Here is a 23,244-nt window from a genome sequence, read left to right as displayed (position 1 = left end):
CAATCATTGAGATTAGTCCAATCATTGACTCCACTTGTCTGAAATGTGATCTTGTTCTTCTTGGACTATCTTTGTTTCCAATGATTAGCTCCTCAGGATGTGAAGACTTGTGTTTGAATGTGTTTCTGGGAGGATCTGCTTGATGTGAGCCATCTTGTGCTTCATCAGAAGCAGCTTCATCTTGTGCTTCTGATGTGGGTTCAGCTTCTGGACTATCTTCAAACTCAGCTATCTGATCAGGTTCTGGAGTAGCTTCAGGAACCTGTATCTCTGCAAAACTTTCACCTTGCTTTGAAGTTTTATCTTCAAGCTCCTTGTCATCAAATTTAACGTGCATAGATTCTTCAACACAGAGTGTTTCTGAATTATACACTCTGTATGCCTTTGACCTTTCAGAGTAACCTAAAAAGATTCCCCTTTGGGCCTTGGCATCAAATTTCTTTAGGTAGAGTTTGTTGTTCAGAATGTAACATGTACATCCAAATTGATGAAAGTAAGAGATAATGGGTTTTCTTCCTTTAAAGAGTTCATATGCTGTTTTCTCCAAAATAGGTCTAATATAGATCCTGTTTTGAACATAGCATGCTGTATTCACTGCTTCTGCCCAAAAATGTTTTGGTAAATTGTTTTCATGAATCATGGTTCTGGCCATTTCTTGTAAAGTTCTATTCTTTCTCTCTACAACCCCATTTTGTTATGGTGTTCTAGGAGAAGAGAACTCATGGAAAATTCCATGTTTTTCACAAAAAGCTTCAAATGGCTCATTTTCAAATTCTCCACCATGATCACTTCTGACTTTCAAAATTTTTGATTCTTTTTCAGATTGAATTTGAGTGCAGAAGCTACTGAATACATCACACGCAACATCTTTACTCTTTATGAATTTCACCCAAGTCCATCTGCTGTAATCATCAACAATGACTAATCCATATCTACTTCCATATAGGGATGCAGTACTCACTGGTCCAAATAAATCAATATGGAGTAATTCTAAAGGTCTTGAGGTTGAAACAATGTCTTTGGTTTTAAAAGATGATTTCACAATTTTCCCTCTCTGACATGCACCACAGAGTGCATCTGAATGATAGTCAATGTCTGGTAGCCCTTTCACAAGTTGTAACTTACTAAGCTTAGAGATTAACCTCCAGTTAGCATGTCCCAACCTTCTGTGCCACATCCATTTCTTATCATTCACTGATAGTAGGCAAACCACCTTCTGATCAGCCAGTTCAGAAAAATTGATTTTATAGACATTGTCAACTCTCTTTCCCTTGAACACAATGGATTTGTCTTCCTTGTTGATTACTGTACAGTTGGGTTTTTCAAAAAGCACATCATAACCATTATCACAAAATTGACTGATGCTCAAAAGGTTATGTTCAATACCATCTACCAACCATACATTATTAATTGAGGTAGAGGAGTTACCAATAGTTCCTGTACCTATGATCTTGCCTGACTGGTTGCCTCCAAATTTCACATTTCCTCCCTCTTTCATTGTTAGGCTGAGGAACATGGACTTGTCTCCTGTCATGTGTCTTGAGCAACCGCTGTCTAGGTACCATGATCTTTGCTTTGGCACTGCTCTTAGACATACCTGCATCATTGACATTTTTTGATTTAGGTACCCATTGTTCTATGGGTCCTGGAAGGTTAGTATTTAAGGCTTTACTCTTCACTTCTTGTACCTTGTGCTGTGAGTTGGGTTGCTTCTGATTAACCATCACCTTAGGTTTTGGTACTTCAGAAGCAGTAACTATCTTCTTCTGAAACTTAGACTTCAGAACCCCAGATTTTGGTTTCACCAGACTCTGAGGAATAGGTTCTGATCTTTTCAGGATCCTGACCTTTGAAGTCTTGGAATCAGATTTGATCATAGCCTTTGACTTAGAGTTCTTTGGCGTTGAAGTAATCTTAGCCTTAGGACTAGAAGCTTCAGATTCTGATTGAACAACAGTTTCCAACTCAGCCCCTTCTGGTACAAAGAATGTTTTCAGACCTTCCTTGATGCATTCACAACAAGATTTTAGATTGGTTTTCTCAAGTTTCACTTCTGGAAAACCAATTCCTCTGCCATTGTTCTTGTAAATGCTATAAATCATAGAAGCTACTCTGCTTCTGTCAATGCCAGATATAATAAAATCTTCAAGAGCAATTTCATGGTTACTTAAAGGTTTTTCATTACACTTTTCTTGTAGCTTCTGACATAAGAACCTGAGCTGATCTTCATATGTTTTACACATGAAGTCAAAGCCCCTAAGTCCTTGTTCAGAAGCTTTCAGATCCAATAGAGTTGATTTTTGCTGTTGTACCAAATCAGCATATTTTTCTTTTAAATCCTTCAACTCATTGGTTCTTACTTCAAAATGTGTAAGAAGTTCTTTAAGTGACTCAACAAGTTCATCTCTGGGAATTTTGGAATATACCTCGTTTTCATCTTCTGAGTCTGAATCTGATCCAGCTTCTGAAGTTGCTGTTGCTACCAACCCAACAGCTACCTTTGCATCTTCATCAGCTTCCTCTTTATCAGATCCAGATTCACTACCCAAATCATCCCAGGTTGCCATTAAACTCTGCTTAATCTGCTTCTTGAGTTTGCTTGGTTTGAATGTAGACCTCTTTGACTTGTCCTTTGACTTTTCTCTTTGAAGATCAGGGCATTCAGCAATGAAGTGTCCAGGCTTCTTACAGTTGAAGCATCCCTTCTGATCTTCTTTCCTTGAGCTTCTGGAGTTACCCCTTCTGGAGAGAAACTTTCTGTTCTTCTTGGCCAGATATTGAAGTCTGTTTGAGAGCATGGCCATTTCAGCAGCATCTGGTTCAGAATCTGAACTTGACTGTTCTTCCTCTTCAGATTCAACCACTTTGAGAGCTTTTGATGACTTGCCTTTGAATGGAAGAGCTATTGATTTACTCTTCTTAGTAGACTCATGTTCATTAAGACTTAACTCATGAACTTTGAGAGAACTAACAAGATCTTCGACACTTAAAGTGTTTAAATCTTTAGCTTCCTCAATGGCAGTCACTTTTGGTCTCCATCTGGCAGGTAAGCTTCTGAGTATCTTGCTTACATGATCAGAAGCAACATAGCTCTTCTTTAGAATCTGTAGCCCAGAAACTAAGGTTTGAAACCTTGAGTACATCTCCTCAATAGTTTCATCATCCTTCATCTTGAATAACTCATACTGATGTACAAGCAGGAGAGCCTTTGCTTCTTTGACCTTCTTGCTCCCTTCATAATTTGAACAGAGAGAAGCAAACATAGCTTTAGCAGTGGATTTGTCACTCATCTTCATATACTCTGCTTTGGGTATGGCAGTGACAAGAGCTCCTCTGATAATATGATGCTTCTTGTAAAGTTTCCTCAGTTCTGGAGTATGTTTCTTTCTATCCACAGCAGCTCCTTCTTCATCAAGGACTAAATCACCAACACCATCTTCCAGAATATCCCATAATTCTTCATCCAGGCTCATGATGTAACTGTAAAAGTTGGTCTTCCACCAAGAGAACTCTTCAGCATCTCCATTGAACTTTGGAACTTTTCCAACACTGGTTTTCTTACTATCACTATAATCATGTGAGACATGTTTATAGCTAGTATCACTAGGACCAGTAGGAGGAGGAGTAGACATGTTTTTCTCAGATCTTTGACTGTTGCACGGTTAAGTGATACACAACAGACCAAGGCTCTAGATACCAATTGAAGGTGAGAAAAACACAAGAAGGGGGGGTTGAATTGTGTTTTGAAAAATTCTTCGTTTCTCCTAAAAACTGAACACACTGATCAGAAGCTAGGTGAGACAGCTTCTGAAGTGATAATCAGAATCTAAAAGTAGCGGAATAAAACAGAGAGAGAGAAGAAGAACGACACAAAGCAATTATACTGGTTCCTTCCACAATCCGGAAGTAGTCCAGTCCCCCTTGCACTTCCAAGGAGATTTCACTATGAGTAATATCTGATTACAAATGCTCAAGCACACAAGCAAGAGACTTCCAATGCTCAAGCACACAAGCAAGAGACTTCCTTTGCTCAAGAACACAATCAAGAGACTTCCTGCTCAAGCACAACTGCAAGAGACTTCCTAACTAAACAAAGTTACACAGAAAATTGTTTAAGGTTGAACACTTGATATACAATCAGAGGTGCTCACAATACAAATCAGATACAGACTCAATGGACTTAAGAATTTCTAAGATATGACTTTGAGACACAGAAATTCTAAGTGAATGCAGAACAATTTCAGCAGAGGTTTGGTACTTGTGAAAATCTTGTGAGTCTTTCGTTCAGCGTTCTTGCATTACCAAAACTCTAGGTCTTCACTCCTTTATATAGAGGTGTGAAAGAGACGTTGTGAAATTGCCAGCACACCAAAGAGTTGTTAGTTGAAGCTTGATCTTTCACCAATGATCTTTTGCCTGATTTGGTTGTTGTCCTATGAAGAACCAATTTGAAATCCATTCCTTATCCAAAGGAACATATATGCAGGCGAGACCGTATTCTGGAGCTGTTTTCTTGTCTTGAAGCGTGGACACAAAACAGAGTAGTGGAGAACGTGGTTGTACAATTCGTACAAAGTACAATGTCAACGCTTTCGTCCAAAATGCAAGCACAAGCCTTCAAACACCTTTGAAATGACCGTTGCAAAATTCCACTAATCCTTTGTTTGTGTTTTCGAATCCAATGGACAGCTTTTGCATTGATAATTCTTCAATTCTTGAATCTTTTGCAAATCCAGTTGAGATTCAGCTTCTGGTGAAATAGCTTCTGATGAGGCAGCTTCTGATGATGCAGCTTCTGATGACATGACTTCTGCAGCTTCTGATGATGTGGCTTCTGGACCTCTTGTCTTCAGAAGCACTATTCTTCAGGAGTGGCTTACTTCAGGAGCGCTATTTCTTCAGGAGCAGCTTGACTTCAGGAGCACTTTGCCTTCAGAATCATCTAAGCTTCATTTTCTTTTGCTCTTTATTTGCTCATTCAGAACCAATGATGTAACTTTATAATTATGGTCCTGTACACTTGAACAAATATTAGCTAGTCCAATTTACAATTTTTAATACCTTGTTATCATCAAAACTCTTTAAGGTTCATTGTTAAACACATTTTGTTCCAACACAGTTAACTACCGGCGCTTTAATCAACGGTAGTTAACAACCGCTGGGGGCAAAAAGGTCATTTCCATGTGTCAATAGGAAGTATTCTATGTCAAAAAAGCAATTTTCTATGAGCATTATACTTGTTTGCTTCTTGGATTTTTTTTTTTGGTTGGGCTTAGATATGATTTTGTTTGTGCAATTATAAAGATATTTAAGTAATTCAAATATTGAAAGAGTTGGTAACATGACTCTTGTAGTAAAAGAATGAACCGAGATTTTCTGTAGTCAACTAAAACCTACAGATACATAGTTGGACGTTGGATGCCACTTGATATTGAATTATCCACATTGTACTACAAATTTTTATTGACTGCGGTCAATTTGCTTTAGATATCCATTCGTGCAGTTGTCCATTTGAGAGACAATCCAACCTCGTATAAAACATATATCCTATTGTTGACTCAATGATTAGTCTCATAATGAATCCATGAAACGTGAGTTCTCTGAATACCTTGGGTTAGAAAAAATTAATAATTTTATCAAATAGCGTTTGTATAATAAGTTGTTGAAATAGTTTTTTTTACTAATAAGGTGTAAAAGTAACATTAAATAAATTCATAAGTCATATCTTAACCGGTAAATATCAAAATTGTTAAGTCGAATATTCATGATATCTCATATTTAAATATGGAATCTCCTATTTTTTGTGTTTGAGTTTTATGTCGTATTTTCCATCATGTCTATAAAACCAAAAAAAAAATTAAATAATTAATTAAAAATACTTATATTGTTTGAAATTAAACAAATAGATAGATAGAATAATGTGAAAGATAAAGAATGATGCCACGTAATCTCAAATTTGGCGGTTGAGAAGCAACGACCACAACTGTATGTTCCTGCAACTCTCCTTTTCCTCTGTCTGAAACAAACAAACAAACAAAGAAAACTATCCAAAATGATGTTATTTGAATGCAAAGCCATGGCTGGCGGAGCCACCGTGTCCTCCTCCGGTCTCCGGTTCCACTGTCTACCACCTCTTCAACTCACCAAGTCTCCACTTGTTTCTGTTCATCCTCAATCCATTTCATGTTTTCATGCTAAGCTTTTCTTCAAAGGCAATAGGTTTAGTATTGTTCCAGTAAAAGCTGCTGATTCTTCAACTACTACAACTTCACAGTCTTCTTCTGATGTTCCTCTTGATAGTAGAACACTTGTTCCTGATGATGAAATCTCCATTACTAAGGTATACTCCCTCAGTTCCTTTTTCATTATCTTTTTTTAGGCTATGTTTGGTGGTGAAATAAAATTGTGAGCTTATATTTTTCTTACATGCTTAAGACTCTGTTTGATAAAAAAAAAAATAGAAGGTAGTTGATAAATTAGCTTATAGCAGGGGGACTTATAGCGGATAAATGAAAAACATAGTTTTATATAGCAGATAACAACAACAACCAACCAAGCTTTATCCCACCACATAAAAAAAATGGCTTCGCCCGGGTTCGAACCGGAGACCTTCAGTGTGTTAGACTGACTTGATAACCAACTACACCACGAAACCATTTGTTGATTGAACCCTCTTTAGATAAACAGTTTATTTGCAGTTTATATCACAAGCATTTATCATGATAAGCGCTTACATAAACTATTTCTATAGGAAAAGATAAAATCAAGTTAAATTGTTTTTGTATAAGCTATAAGTTGTTTTCATAAGCTATCTTGGAGAACTTATGAAATTAAGCTGAAAAAACTTACGAAAAGTGTCATAAGCTTTTTTTGTTCATAAGTTCTCCCAAACAGTCTCACAAAACTTACGTTAGTAGATAAACTTAAATAAGCTAATCCAACCAGGCTTGTAGTGTTTGGTAGGTTGAACTAGCTTGTAAATATGAAATGACATAAACAAACAAGATATGCTTAACAAATATTTAATTTTTAAATTAAGATAACAAGAATAAAGTTGAGAGAAAAAATGACATGGTATAAGTTTTAAGCTATTTGAATCAGCGTATCAAATAACACTATAGGCTAGTAGAAATAAGCTATAAGCTCGTAAGAAAACAACGGTTACCAAGCAAGTCTTTTTTAGTCATATGAACTTATAAGCTATAAGCTAGTTTATTCTACTTTCCAAACAGTCCCGAAAACATTTTTTGATAAGCCACTTCAAGTAGTTTATAACTTTAAGCTTATCATTTTCTTCTCTCAATTTTACCTATGTACTGAAGTTTGTATAAGATATTTCAATAATCAATAAAGAGAGAATATAGTGAAGTTTGTATGAAAAGGAGAATGCAGTCAAGTTGTTTTCATAACTATCCAGAACTTACACAATGCCGGAATAGGTATGGACACATCATAAACCATCTTCACAAGCTCTCACAAACCGTTACATGTGATGTTTATTGTTAAATGAGTTTGGGTTTCACTCTCGAAATCTAGCTTAATGGATGAGTCTGCTTAAGTACACATATACATTGAGTAGTCTGGAAACTTTGTCTATGTGAACCCAAATGCAACTTCAATATTTATGCCATAAGATAAGATTAAATAAACTTATGAAAATACAATCTTACTGAATATGAACTTAATTAATTATAATCCTGTGTGTATTTTATCATTGAGAAAAGTTTTCATGCTTATGAATGGAATTCCTTGCTTTATATGCATAAAATTTCATAACTAGTAGTTGGGTATGAGTTATTGATTCTCAGGATATTGTTCAATTTTGCAGATTTCATTCGGTACGATTGGACTAAGTCTTGGAGTCTCACTCTTGTCGTGAGTATTGTTTTCTTTTCCACCTTCTTCATTGATATACAATCATAGTTTTTCACCTTATGTTTTTCTTTTTTCCCTTTTATTTGTTTGAAATATGCAGGTATGGTTTTGGAGCATACTTTAATATTCTTCCTGGATCTGAATGGTCTGCTATAATGTTAACATATGGTTTCCCTCTTGCTATCATTGGCATGGCACTCAAGGTGAATAAATTTTTAGTTAATGTGAATCAAGTTATACGATGGAGTTCATGATAACAAATGAAGCACTGACACAGAAACTATGTACGACACTGATACGTAAACACTTAAAATAATTTGAGAAAATTGAAGTGATTGAATGTAAACATGTGTCTGTGCCATACGAGTGTCGGAGACCGACACGATTCGTACACTCGGACACACCTTCAATTTGAAGTGTCGATCCTACGTGTTCGTGCGGTTTCTTTGTGGTTCTATGCATTGGTTTTGGCTGATACTCTTCTGGGCCATGGACTCTTTATCTGTAGCACTGACACTTCAGTGTCCAACACACGACACAGACAAATGAAGTGTCATTCAATTACTTCAATTTTCTCAAATTATTTACGGTGTCGACGGTGTCAGTGTCAGGTCTAGAGTCCGTATCTGTGTAGTGCTTCAGAACTCTTTAGTATTCTTCATATTGTTTTAATTGGACCGTCATTTTTGCAGTATGCAGAACTCAAGCCAGTACCTTGCCTCACATATTCAGATGCTTACAAATTGCAAGAAAAATGTGCAACTCCTATTCTTAAACAGGTAATCTGATCGTATACTCATTCTTCTTGCTATATATTGTGTTATTTTAAATGTCTCTTGTGATGAAGTTTTCTTCTTTTACATTTCTAGCAGTTGGAAATATTCTGTATTTTCATGTCTCTCGTTAAATGTTGTTTCCATGTCAAAAAAAATAAAAAAATTTTATGCATTAAAAATCAAATCCCTCCATGTTTCTCAAAAGACATAAATTTATTTTTAATTATGTTGTGACACTCTTTTCTTGGTATGTTATATTAAATATTAAAGAGAAGAATCACATAAGGATTTTTCTGTTAATTAACAATAGATTCAACCTTTCTTCTAATCACTTAAAGTGGCTCTTTTATGCTTTTATAGGTGAAGAGTGATGTTACCAGATTTCGCTATGGGGATGAACAACATTTAGAGGAGGCATTGAAACGGATTTTCCAATATGGTCTAGTAAGTTATTTGAATTATCTCCTCTCATTTTATTGAATTATCTTCCAAATGGTCTCAAAAGTGCTTATGCCAGCAGATAAGCTCTAATAAGTCAATCCAATCAGACCTTTAAGATGAATTGGTTCTAGACAGATTATGTACATGTCATATGTTGTTTCCATAAGCTCTTTCAAATGATCTCAAAATTGCTTACGCAAGTAGATAAGCTCTAATAAGTCAATCTAAATAGACCTTTAGGATGAAGGAGCAAAAGTCTTCCTTACAACTTTCTGATATCTTCATCCATACTAGCTGCATTATCTAGACACTGAGGTTGCCTCTATGTGCTCTTGTTGCAATTTTGAGACATCATATTATCTGCTTTATGTTTCAGGGAAATGGAATCCCTAGAAGAAGTGCACCCATTCTACAGATGGTTCGTGAAGAGGTACGCTTGTCAATTTGAATTAATTCATTAGAAATGTCAACATTAGAGATAGATTTGGTGTAGCACCTATAGTAGAATAGATGGTCAGAACTAGGCTTACGTAGTTTGGTTATGTAGAGAGAAGACATGTAGATTCTGTAGTAAGAAGAGTAGATCAGATGCAAGGTAGTCAAATCACTTGAGGTAGATGAAGATCTAGAAAAGCTATAAGAGAAACAATTAAGAAAGATCCAGAGATTAATGAGTTGGATATAAATATGGTATGAGATAGAACATTATGGCGTCATTTGAACAATATAGATGACCCAACTTAGTGGGATAAGACTTCGTTGTTATCGTTTTTGTTGTCCTCTAATAATATGCCTATGTTTTAGGTCACACAAGATGGAAAATATTCTTTGGTCTTGGTTTTCGAGGCTAAGGCTCTAAAGTTGTCAGATTTTGAACAGAGACAGGTATTCAGCTGTGCTTTCTTGAATACATTTTTAATTACTTAGATTTTGTGTTCATCTTTGTTACCTCTTCATGAGTATAATGAGACTCTAAATTTCGTTTTATAAGTATGAAAGTGCTAGAAGCTATCTCTTCCATACTTTTTAGATAAGAATGTTGCAAGGATACGAATTGTCGATTGGAAGCTCAATCATTCCACTCTGATCAAAGCACCAAATTACCAAATCACTACTAAGATATTTATTCAAAACCCTACGTAATTATTTATAATTGAGGTATTTCATATATGTTGACCAAGCAGACGTATAAAACCAGCTCATGGTACAAAATTATATGACTGATATTTGAACTTCAAAATTGCACAAAACAACTTTCAAGAGATAGAATATGGTGGTAACATGATTTTGTGAAACTCCAAAGTGTAGCTTTAGCCAAAACCATGGTGACTCGCCGTGATTGTGCCAATCCAACCGTCAAACAAAACAAGAGTCTGTTTTATAGTTAAGAATGCTCCAAGTGTACTTTTTCCTGGAGGAAGAACTTTTTTCGTTGAAAAAAGTGTTACTTTTTTTATTGAAAATTGTGCTTCGTAATTGCTATTTTTTGTTCGTTACTTAAAGTAAACTAAACAGGTTTAAACCCTCTTTGGATAAACAAACTTAATTAAGCTCTTATAACATAAACTCTTATCATGTATGTGTTTATGCATAGGTTATTTGTATAACATAAGATAAAATAATGTCAAACTGTTTTCATATAATCTGTTTTCATAAGCTATTATTGAGAGCTTACGAAAATAAGCTGAAAACAGCTCATAGACATGTCATGAACTGTTTCATAAGCTCTTCTAAACAGTCTCACAAATGCTTATGTCACTAGATAAGCTCAAATAATTCAATCCAAGAAGGCCTTAGTAGTGCTAATCCTATTCATAACCACATTATAAACAGACATAATGCTTCAATTCTTATTATCTGTAAATGTAAGATCCTCTGGAGTTTTAATATATTTCTCAACTTCTTCTATTTGGTGTTACAGGCTAAATTTACTTCATTCTTTGGGCCTGGAATTACAGCAGAAGTTGGTGAGTAAATTTGTTAAAAACTATGCTTATATTGCTTAATCTTGAGCATTAAAAGACACAAAATGTGTATGAAAATGAATGAATGGATTATGACATAATATTTGTGCTACAGGTAAGGGCGAAAACGATTTATATGAGGTTCGGCTTATCTCAAATACAGACCCTAATGCTGCATCTTCTTCATGAAGTTCTTGACCATTTTATCCTCACTGTCCATGTTGTTTGATTTAGTTAATTACAGGACTTAGGTCCTATGAAATATGTATAAATTCAAAGGTATAGATTATTTTGTCATGTATTAAATTTTGACACTGATTGAAAGAAATAGAAAAGCAATTGAAAAGGAAGAGCCTAGCCAATGTGGATCACATTATTTAAGCTGTGTTACATTTGAGTTTTTAGCATATGTGAGATTTGAATATGAGACATAGAGAGGAACACACGACATACACCATTAAGATCAAGCGATGATATTTGATCTTGTGATAGAATCTTCACACCAAATAGAAAAAAAAATTGTTCTTTAAGCACCTTCAATTATTCACAAACACCTCAAAATGTCAAAAATGCCCCCGTCAAGTCCTAATTCCCGTTTGTTGTGATCAGGAGCTAAGATCCGATCTGCATTATGACATGCCACGTATAATAAATCATGATAGTTTATATTGCGTATTCTTTTCTCCCATCGGTGTATCTTAAATTAAAACCAAATTAAAAATATAATTGATCCCAAACAATTTAATCCAAAATTTTTAAAAGTACAAAAAAGTAAAACAACATAAAATCTTTTTTTTGCCCCAGTCAAGTTTACTTTCTCTTGCATAGAGTTTGCTTCCACAAAATAGGTCAAGCTTGTAGTCCTTGCAATTTGTTATTGGCTTCTTGTACATCATCAGTAACAAACAAAACAAAGGCATCAAATGAAGAAAAAGCACGAAAATTGGCTATAAAAAGGGAGGAGAGGATTCTCATAAAATAAAAGAGGGGGACTTTCATAGTTTCATAGAAAATTTCGTGTTAGTTTGGTTTTCATTTTGAATGAGGTAAAATTATTTTTTTAGATGTAACATTAATTTTGACATCTTTAGATATCTTCAAATCAACTTGATTTGGTCTCTTCCTTCAAAAAAAAAAAAACTTGATTTGGTCTCTAGAATTAGTTCTAACTTAAACTTATGATTTGTAACTTTATGTTAAACTTAAATTTATTGTTTAATTCATTTTTATATGAACATAACATACATAATTTAACATTTAATTTGTTTTTAATTCAAATCAATTCATTTAAAATTATTTTTTATCATCACAAAACCAAAAATACACTTCATTTTTCCTCTACTTAGAAAACAACTTTGAAGTGTGGTTTCATAAGTACTTGTAATTACATTTTTGTTGATATAACAGTTTTTTGTTTTGTTTTTTGGGAATAACAGTTATATTGATTAACAATGTATTTATACTATATATAAAGAAAACTACCTCTTTCAGCACTTTTTTGGTTGGATTTTTCTTTCCAAAAATACCCTTAATTTTCAATACAAATAACACATGTAACAAATACGTAAATAAGAATAAATTTAAATATTAAAAGAAATGTAACAAACACGATATCAATATTTTTTTTTCTTCCTTTATCATTTAAAAAGTGTAACAAACTAGATGAATATATTTATACTTACTTTTTCATCATTCCAATTATACCTTTAAACAACTTTTTCTATAATAAAATTGTTGTTGGAGTCATTAAAAAAGAATTTAGATTATTTTTTTTGTTATATTATATTATTGTCGGTGTCGTTGAAATAGATAATCATGGTTGGTTTGATTTTTTATAACTTGAATGCAACAAACATTTATATTTTTTTAGTTTTAATCAAAATTAAAATTTGATTAAAAAACACCGTTCACAATTTTTAAACGTTAACACAATTAAAAGAGTGGAACTTTTCGCTAGTATACTTATTGTGTGTACGAATTAGATCTAAAAACACCCCCTCTAACAACTATTTGTGCACTGAGTTTTTCTCTCTATCCCCTACAATTGGTACCATTCTCTTCTGATCACCTGTTAATATTTATTTATTTTACTTATGTTACTTGTATAGATTAAATTTATCTTTTGCTAACGGTAAGTTTGGCAAAACCATGATGATTTTGTCGAAATTCAAAATAGTAGTAGATTTTGTCAAAATCAAGATGGTATTACAAACATGCATTAAATTCACCATGCCACATTTTACGCTAGTAGTTTAGAGTTTGATCTTACCATTTCATTCTCAAGAGAACCACTGCTAGTAGTTTAGAGTTTGATCTTTATTATGTTTTTTGACAAGCTTGATCTTTATTATGTTTAAGTAAAGTTCTCTTGAGTAATTAGACTTTAACAAAACTTGTACCGTTTAATATATATTTTTAAAGGGAGTCTTACCATTTAATTGTTATTTAGATTTGGATCTTGTTAACGAGTGCCCTGGTGCACTCTTTAAGGATTTTAATAGAAGAAATTAATATATAAAAAATCAAACATTTCGATTTTTAAGACATTGATTACACATGTTTTGATACAAAGTTAATCTTAAAGAGTGCGTATTCGTTAACATTTCCCATCATAACTTTGGTTCACATAAAGTAATCCTTTTCGAGCACTGTTAGACATGAATTATGAACACATCCTCCAATAGAATTTGAATTTTGATTTGTCATCTTATTAAAAACTAATAAACCCAACTCCAACTTCATTGATAACATTTCTTTAATTAATTTAATTGAGTTGTGCTACTTCGTCGGTTTGTGCACTTGATTCTTCTTTAGCTCGAAATGAAGTAAACAATTGTGTGTAAAAATAATAACCGTATCCCACTAATTGAAATTAAAGACGCAATTAATATGGGATGGATACCTCCATTACTCACGGTTCACCGTATTTATATGGTGAACAATGCATTTAATATAATACAAAAATTTAGTTATGTCATTAACCAATATAACTACTTCTTTAACCAGAAAAATGTATGTTACACACTTTTGGAATCTATGTACTTGTCATTTTTTTTTAAACTGCATAGAATAATTGGTTATCACCTTGTATAGGCCATGTTTCCCGAGGTAGGCCGCCTTCTCTCAGGCCAGCAGTCTTCTACTTCTAGTCGACTGCTCGATGACGGGCTAACGAGTAGTAAAAATGACTAATGAAACTAATGTTTCAAAAAATGGTTAACATCATACATTTTTGTGGTTGATTCAGTTGTGAAATTGATTAACGATATAACTCAGTTTTGTGTTACAAAAATTATATTTATACAACTCAGCCAAATTACACGTAAATTTTACGGTAAAAATAAACACATCCTACCAGAAAAGGTTAACACAACCTAGAGGAGGCTTATTAAAAAAAAGGGGTGCCCGTGAGTAGATATAACACATAATTTGCAAGTCATCACACGAGTTGGTTCTGCTGCCTATACATTATAAATATGAGAAAGAAAGACCTATGACTCATCCATCCTAAGGCGATTGATGAGGGCGATGATTGACGCACGAGGGCGATGATTGACTCACAACCCTTTCATGATAAGATCTACCGCAACCATTGAATTTGATTCATTGGAAATCCTCATATATCCTTTGTTCTAAGAAAAATATAGGGCAGAAAAAATCCCCTAAAACTCTACCATGAGCATCCAACAATTGCCTTCTTTTAGCAAAAAAAAAAAGATATTAATGAAAAACTATTGTAACATGCATAATTTTCGACTTTAGTGTTTTCTCAACCAGGACTTATGCTTTTCTTAAAAGTCTATATTGTAGATGCAAGCATACCCCTTAAGTTAAATTGAATAATGTTTTGATCACTCAAAGAAGTGAAGGTTCTGACAAGCTTATAGTTTGAATCTTTTAGACTTTTGTATGATGTCAAGAAGTTGCATATGAATATTAGTAGACGTCGTTTAGATGCATTATATATTCATCACGAATCACTAAACATTTTGGCGTCACGTATAATCTTTGATTCATTCATGAATACACATCCATTGTATCTAACCATTATAAGGAATGAATTGATTAACAAAATCTACAAAGCATTTAAAAGAGTTTGATGTTAAACAAATCAATTAAATTTAAAGTGAGACGTTGATTCATTAGAATAATGAATTAATCCATTAAAAATTGACTCTCTGTTGATCAATTTATTTGGTGAAATTTGATTGAAATGACTCATCTGGATTCTTAATGAATCAATTCATTTGTGTGTGAAATTAATTGATCTAACATATAAATGAATTGAATCGTTGAGATTTAAGTTGATTCATTTCAACAAATAACAAAGAGCCTGTTTTGGATGAATGTATTCATTTCTCTGATTGAATAATTTCATTTGAATTTGAATTGGTTCATTTCACATCAAACTATTTAAGATGCTTTCTAGACTTTGTGAATCCATGAACAATCAATGTGTATGCATAAACGAATCAAACAAATATTATCTGGATGCTAAACCGTTTAGTGATTCATGATGAATATAAAGTATCTTTGTGATGTATACTAAACATGAATATGCAACTTCCTTGAGATCTTACAAGGGTTCTACAAGATTAAAACTATAAAATTGTGAGAACCTCCACTTCTTTATCGTCTTCAAAACATTCTTCAGTAACGCTTGAAGGGTATACTTGCGTTTGTGTTCTTCCATTTTTTGATGATTACAAACCAATTGACACTTTAAAAGAGTTGATCATATTAAACTATGGTGTGCTCCTCCTGAATATGTTTTTCCATCTTTTTAGTAACTTTTCCAAGAATGATGTCAATTTGCAATTCCAACTTGAAACATAAATGTGTTCTTCCCCCCCTTTTTGGCATGATAAAAAAGTAGTGAAATTGATATTGGAAATCAACAGTTTAACAATTTACCGATAAAAACATCATAATCATAATAATATTGGATTCAACTTAATAAGCATATTAATTACTGGTGGCAGTGCAACTTTTAAATGAGAAAAGTCTTGGGAGGTATGAGACTTATATGCAACCATATTTGGAAAAGTCTCGCACCATCTAAGGTTATGGGTTTTCTTGGAAGCTTCTGCATGATTGGATTCCTTTGAGAGTTAACTTAGCAAGGTGAGAAGTTCTCCAAAGTTCCCTGAAAAAAGTTATCTAAATAGGAGATTCAGTTGAACCTTTATTGGCAAGGTGAGAAGTTCTCCAAGGTCCTTGCAATTGGTTATTGGCTTCTTGTGCATCATCAGGAACAAACTACACATGAAATGCATCCAATGCATAAAAAGAAAACAATAAAATTGACTATAAAAAGGGAGTAAAGTATTCTCACAAAGTATGAGACTTTGATAGACAACTTAATTTTTCCTCTACTTATAAACACACAAGAGCAATTTCCTTTACTTATAAAAACACAAGAGCTTTGATATGGTTTTTATATACTATTTGTGTAAAAAGAAATTATGATTAGAATAAAATATTTTTAATAATCTAACATCTATTTTGGGTAACATTGAAAAATCATTTTATAGTGATAGGTAAGGAGATTAGATTCTATATATAAACACCCCTCACATACGCACTAACAGCAAAAATATCATAAGGAAACCACATATGCAACATGAAACTCTCCAAGTCAGTGGCGGAGCCAGGATTTATATAGAGCCTGGGCGAAAATTTTATCGCAAATTTTACCTCGGATTATTGGACTATCTTCCATTCGGTCTAACCACCTTATGCACCATTCTACTTCTTAATAGATCTTCTCATTATGGGCGGTGAGTCCTAGAAGGTTAGGTGGTTTGAACTTCACAACTGAAAATGTTGGTGATGTTCTTATTTATACAAAACATTAGTTATTTAATCAGGTTTGAACTAATCTAGCAGTTACTCAACTGCTCCAACAGCTATCTAACAGATCTCATAACATTCTAGATAACATACGGAGGGTCTAATGTGAGGAACTAATGTGAAGTGTGTAAATGGAGGGTCTAATGTGAGGAACTTACGGATCGAGCCCGGGCAAATGATGAAGATCTTAACATATGACGAAATGATGAAATTTTGGACATGAAAGTCTGATTTGATTCTTTGCACTACTCGAAAAACTTAGAATGTGTTTCCTAGTAGGATGAACCGACAACTTTTGAAGAAAAAAAAATTGGTGTTTTAACTTGACACTCAAGAGTAAGATAGGCAATTCAAACAAGATGTACTTGAGATAAGAGTATAAATGTAGGGGTATAACCTAAAATTCCAGCAAATAGTGAAGTATTAAAAAGCAATGAATCGGGCCTGGAGAAGTAAAAAATAGCCCAAAAGCCCAATGATGATACGACGCCGTGTAGTAGAGTAGCTGGTTCCCCACTCTCTCTCTCTTCTCTGGTTGTTGTAATAATGAAATGATAGTTGAGTAAGTGAAAAAGAAAAAGAAAAAGAAAAAAGGGAAGAGATTGAGAAAAGAGAAATGAGCTTAACATCGACGGCAGCTTACGTTGCTCGGCGCGCGGCGCAGAGGGAGAAGGTTCGGATTCTGTGTCGCCGAGCTCTTAAAGACACACTCAACTGGGCCGTACATCGTCACCTCTTCTACGACGACATATTCCCTTTCCCTTTTCTCGTTCTTTCATTTCCCCAATTTCATTCAATTCATAACATTTTCTCAGGTCCTTCATTTGCCCAATTTGCCCAATTTTTTTGTTTTTGAAGTGTGTAAATGGAGGGTCTAATGTGAGGAACTTACGGATCGAGCCAGGGCGACCGCCCGGGGTCGCCGGGCGCTGTCTCCGCCCCTGCTCCAAGTGGTACCCTTCTCTTCTCACCTTATGATATCTATTTATTTCTTTATCTTACTTTTGTGTTACTTTTAAAGATTTAAATTTATGTATGTTTGAGCGGTGAGTTTGATAAAATTATTGTACCACCGTGATTTTGTGAAAGCTTTAAAAATAGGGAGTTTCTACGGTACACCCTTAAATTAAGGTGTACCAGTACACCTATTTCATAAATCAATAAGTTAACGATCATATTTATGTAATTGTCGACTTTTATATTTTAGAAAATATTATTTCATAAGGAAAGACATCATTTCATTCTTTATAAGAATCATACTAATTTTTTAACATTTTATCGAAAAAATAATCAATATTCACTATTACTAGTAATAAAAATTAAAAAAAGTTAAATTTTGATTTGCCGACATTTTTGAGAAATAAAATATAATTATTATAATTGCAACTGTTAGAAAATATATATTTTCTAAAAAAAAATAAGTCATTAAACTATTCATTTAATATATGGGTGTACCGGTACACTCAAATTTTTTGAGGGTACCATAGAAATTGCCTTTAAAAATATAGCTTTTATTAAAATTATGATGGCTCACTTTGATTTATTAATCACATAATGAATTTTAACATGTACTAATGTCATCACGCGAACTTTTTTTGTACATATATTTATTTTTTTTTTTTTTTTGTTAATTTTCAAGATGTTACCAGTACTCTTCAACATTCTTAATTACCTTTGAAAAAAATACTCTTCAACATACTTTCTCTAACACAATTCTTTTATTAATTAAAAAATTTTCTACCAATTTTATGTGAGACTGCTTATAATTAATAACAATGTAGGGAGATTTATTTTTTTTTTAAATGAACTTAATACTTTGAATCTCTAATTTTGAGAAGAAAAGCTCCTAATAATTCAGAGTTTGAGGTAAGTAATATTTAAGCAAAGGTTATTTCAATTAATAAAGAGTTTGGTAAAGAGGGAGGAAAAATCGTTACTCCATCCGTTTCAAAATGAGTGTCGTTTTAGGTGTTTATACACATATTAAGAAATGCAATGATTAAAAGAAAGAGAATGGTTATTTTACCAAATTATCCTTATTAACTATTGGTTAGTTTTAAAGGTAATACTTTGGAAGTAGTGTGCAGAGTATCAATTGGAGGGTACAATTGAAAAGAAAAAGTTATTATTGCATTGGAAACTGAAAGCGACACTCATTTTGAAACAAATTTTTTTGGCTAAAGCCACACTCATTTTGAAACGGAGGGAGTATAATTTAGGCCAAATACCTCCCCGGGTCCTTTAAGTTTCATGTTTGTTTCAGATAGATCCTTTAAGTTTCTAAGGTTTCAGATAGGTCCTTTAAGTTTGAAGTTTGTTTCGGATAGGTCCTTTAAGTTTCTAAGGTTTCAGATAGGTCCTTTAAGTTTCGAGTTTGTTTCAGATAGGTCCTTTCTATCAACCTCCGTTAAGCCAAAGTTGATTTGATAGAAAGGACCTATCTGAAACAAACTCGAAACTTAAAGGACCTATCTGAAACCTTAGAAACTTAAAGTACCTATCCGAAACAAACTCGAAACTTAAAGGACTTATCTGAAACCTTAGAAACTTAAAGGACCTATCTGAAACAAACGTGAAACTTAAAGGACCCACGGAGGTATTTGGCCTATAATTTAATCCAACTTTCAAGTTGTCATGATATGATTCAATCTCTCCTTGAAGAAAGAAGAAAAAGGATAGTGAACTACATCTTATAGAAGCTAATTTGAAGTCAACATCTCATATTTCAAGTGCTCACTTGAAGCTCGAGTATGATAGCAAGGAAGGTGATGATGATCCTTATTCTTGCTAGTGAATTCTTTCCCGTTCAGCTATGGGAGGACCCTGGGAAAATGTGATGATTGCTCAGAACCTCCTAGATCTCACAAAATAACATAATGGCACTGTTTGGTAAGGCCACATAACTAGCTTATAGCTTATAAGCTCGTTTGACAAAATAAGTTCTGTTTGGTAACATTTTTTACAACGAGCTTATAGCTTATTTCACGAATTTCCATGAGCTTATAAGCTATTTTTCAGAAGCTACTTCAAGTAGCGTTTGAGCTTATAGCTTATAGCTTCTCATTTTTTCTTCCATATTTACCCTTATCATTTTAATTAAAACCCAGCTTTAACCTTTAAATATTAAAACACCTTTATTATTGCTTTGCCTCTATCTTCACGAGACGTTACAAGTTCTTATGTTACAAGTCTATTTCTAATGTATATTATTTTTATGTTACGAGCGTTTGGCATACATTTTTTTTTGTTCCATATAGATATAATTTTTTTCACGAGATGTTTCCAGATTTTTTGTTACAAGTCCAGTTCTAATGTATATTATTTTTTTTGTTTCATTTTGTAACAATTTTTATTTTAAAATAAAATTTTATATTTTTTTAAAGAAATTTTATACTTGAATTTTTTTTGTAAATTATAAAAACTGAAATGGAATAAATTTAAAATAAAATTTCTACAAAAAATAATATGTTTTTTGAGAGAAAAAATAATAATTTAATAATATATATTATAATATAGTTTAATACTTTTATTATAATTAAGAATGTCCTTTTATGTCATTTTGCATTTATCAGCTAGTTGAACCGCTAATTTTACCAAACACTTTAATTAGCTTATCAGCTATTAGTCATCAGTCATCAGCTATAAGCTATCAGCTAAAAGCTATCAGCTAGCTTATCAGCTAAAAGCTATCAGCTAGCTTATCAGCTAGCTTATCAGCTATCCGTTATTTTTACCAAACAGAGCCAATAGCAACTAGCCATAAGAAGAATGTAGACATGTTTTTAGTGAAAATCACATATGTCAAGGAACCAACCTGCCACCAATTAGTAGTGGATTCATCCACATTATTAGTCAAACAACGTCATAAAACATAGTCTCTTATGGAGACCGTGTCTATTTAAAATGGTGTTAGTGTCTTAGTGAAATCTAACTGTATGAGTCAAAATATACCACTTGGATCTCAAATATCGTACTCATGAGAAAAACAGTAAAAATCGGTACATGTGTAATAATTATATTTATCTTACCAGGGCAATGGTCTAATAATCGACTATCCCTTTCTCAATATTGTCAAAATCAGACGTCATAAAACATAGTCTCTTATGGAGACCGTGTCTATTTAAAATGGTGTTAGTGTCTTAGTGAAATCTAACTGTATGAGTCAAAATATACCACTTGGATCTCAAATATCGTACTCATGAGAAAAACAGTAAAAATCGGTACATGTGTAATAATTATATTTATCTTACCAGGGCAATGGTCTAATAATCGACTATCCCTTTCTCAATATTGTCAAAATCAGTATTCTTGGGGAATGGATTGTCTCCGGTGAATTCTCCTCCAGTTTTCTCCTGTGAATTAATCCCAACCATTCATTTCTTTTAATAACAACTCAATGGCTATTAATTAAAAGATTTAAATTATATGGTTTTGTCTTTTTCCTTTCATTTCTTCCTCACGTGAGATCATCTTCCTCACTCACAATTCTCACAAACCAAGCTCAACTTATCAATGGTTCCAATTGTTGTGTGGTGTTTCATCCCAAAAAAACTATCAATTCCAATAGAAATAGAAATGTATATACTATCTATGCTACCAAATTAATTTTCCAATCAAATGTGTGGTGTTCCAATTCTTGCTGGAAAATTAAACGAAAATGAAAAAGAAGAAGTAGAAGTAGAAGTATGAACAGACAGTGGAAATCAATTTTCCTAAAACCTAAGTCAATTTTCGAAATTGAATCTCCTTCTCTCACTTGGTGTTGCTCTATCTCTCTCTTAATCAAGAAAAGAATCAAACCCATAAATTGATTTTTTTTGAAGGTTGATGAGTTTTGTCTTTTAATTTGCTGAAGAAAGGATGGAAAATAGAGAAGAAATGAAAAACATCACATTGCTCCACCTCCACCGTGGTTGAGATTGGTTTATGAGTGAGGAAGGAAGGAAGGAAAAAGACAGTCCATTTAATTCCTCTTATTAACAGCCATTGATCTGACATTAAGATAAATGAATGGCTCAGATTAGCCCACAGGAGAAAACAGGAGGAAAAGTGACAGGAGGTGATCCTTTCCCGTATTCTGGTAATTTGATGAAATTGGAAGAATAGCGATTTTGTCAATACAGAGAAAAGGACAAACGTTCTTGGAACATGCCTTGTGAAAATCGGTACAATCAATACATGTATGCCATTTGTTATTAACAATTTCTTCGTCACTATCATAATAATTAGTGGCCAATGTCTTTGGGAAGCACTTGGGTGACATAATGTCACCGTGACATTAAATCTGGGCCACACAACACACATTGCCACACAATATCTGGGCCACACAACACATACAACACATCTGGGCCACACAACACAACACATTTGTGTGGCCCAGATTTAATGTCTCGGTGACATTATGTCACCCAAGTATTTTCCATGTCTTCTTAGCTAAATGATTACGTCAACAGTGTGGACCATGCTGAAGGATCCATGTTTAGATGGTGCAAAACTACCTCAAGGTCTATCCAACATCTTTGCAATTGTCCAAACAAATTTTATTAGAGTCCTATAGTTGTCCAAGAAGGAATTGATTGTAAACGACAGGCATCATTAACATTTGTTTTTTGTCTCTAACTATGGAATCTTCATCATCCTCATCGTCAGACTCGGACCCAAGGTGACCGTCAAAGTCTGTGATGTTGAATTGTAGCTAGATTGCTCCCTCGAATTTTTAGAGCATCTCTTTCTCCGTTCTCGTCGAAAAATGTAGCATATTCTTTTCTCTCATCAGTGCATCTTAAATTTAAGCCAAATTATAAAAAAAAAAAAATTGATCCCAACTGATTTAACCCAAAAAATATAAAAGTACAAAAAGTAAAACAAAATAACAACGTCTTCTATTTTTAAGTGTTAGTCAAGTTTACTTTCTGTTGCTTAGAGAGTTATAGTTTGCTTCCAGCTCACATAATCAATACATGTATACCATTGTTATTAACTTTCTTCAGAAGTACAATATTAAATAGTCAAGTGGTATACATGGATTCAGTAGCAAACTTATCTTTAATTAAGTCACCAGCTCTTGTTTGTGCTTTTTGGGTGTTTTAGGTGTTTTCGGAGTTGGGAGGGTGAGTGTCACGTTTGGTTGAGCTTTTTCCTTTGGATTATGTTTGTTGTTTTAAACTACGCATGCCATGTCTCTCGTCTTACTTATTGTGTGCTGGTTTTCGATGGGCCGGTTCATTTGGCTTCGAGATCGGGAATCGGGGTCTAGCTGCAATTTTGTTTGACGTGATTTGGTTTTCTCTGGTGCACCGAGGGCGAGGGGTGCCCTGCTAATTTGGTCCTATAGT

General features: G+C 33.6%; 1 protein-coding gene and 1 non-coding gene across 2 annotated transcripts; one reads left to right on the top strand and one right to left on the bottom strand.

The window, feature by feature from the left end:
* The first annotated feature begins 6,019 nt into the window (after positions 1-6,019).
* On the top strand, positions 6,020-11,406 carry APE1 (acclimation of photosynthesis to environment). Its single transcript, XM_085716319.1, has 9 exons — positions 6,020-6,340; positions 7,829-7,875; positions 7,976-8,078; positions 8,568-8,654; positions 9,012-9,095; positions 9,469-9,522; positions 9,897-9,977; positions 11,014-11,059; positions 11,172-11,406. Exons 1-9 carry the CDS (start codon positions 6,053-6,055, stop codon positions 11,243-11,245), a joined length of 864 nt encoding a protein of 287 aa, XP_085572445.1. The 5' UTR covers positions 6,020-6,052; the 3' UTR covers positions 11,246-11,406.
* Positions 6,582-6,655, bottom strand: TRNAV-AAC (transfer RNA valine (anticodon AAC)). Its single transcript has one exon. It is a non-coding gene; the product is annotated as a tRNA-Val (tRNA).
* Positions 11,407-23,244: the final 11,838 nt, after the last annotated feature.

Source organism: Medicago sativa, chromosome 6 (genome assembly GCF_051527215.1).
Source record: "Medicago sativa cultivar Bolivia chromosome 6, Bolivia_mono, whole genome shotgun sequence".
Classification (NCBI taxonomy): Eukaryota; Viridiplantae; Streptophyta; class Magnoliopsida; order Fabales; family Fabaceae; genus Medicago; species Medicago sativa.
The sequence above is the reverse complement of the archived record's forward strand: the minus strand, read 5'-3'. Positions and strand labels throughout refer to the sequence as shown.

What these genes read in the sequence shown, in the direction of transcription:
- APE1 (XM_085716319.1), top strand. Translation starts at nt 6,053, where the DNA reads ATGATGTTATTTGAATGCAAAGCCATGGCTGGCGGAGCCACCGTGTCC. An exon ending in TCATTGGCATGGCACTCAAG is followed by an intron (nt 8,079 to 8,567) that starts GTGAATAAATTT and finishes TCATTTTTGCAG; the next exon opens with TATGCAGAACTCAAGCCAGT. An exon ending in TGGAATTACAGCAGAAGTTG is followed by an intron (nt 11,060 to 11,171) that starts GTGAGTAAATTT and finishes TTTGTGCTACAG; the next exon opens with GTAAGGGCGAAAACGATTTA.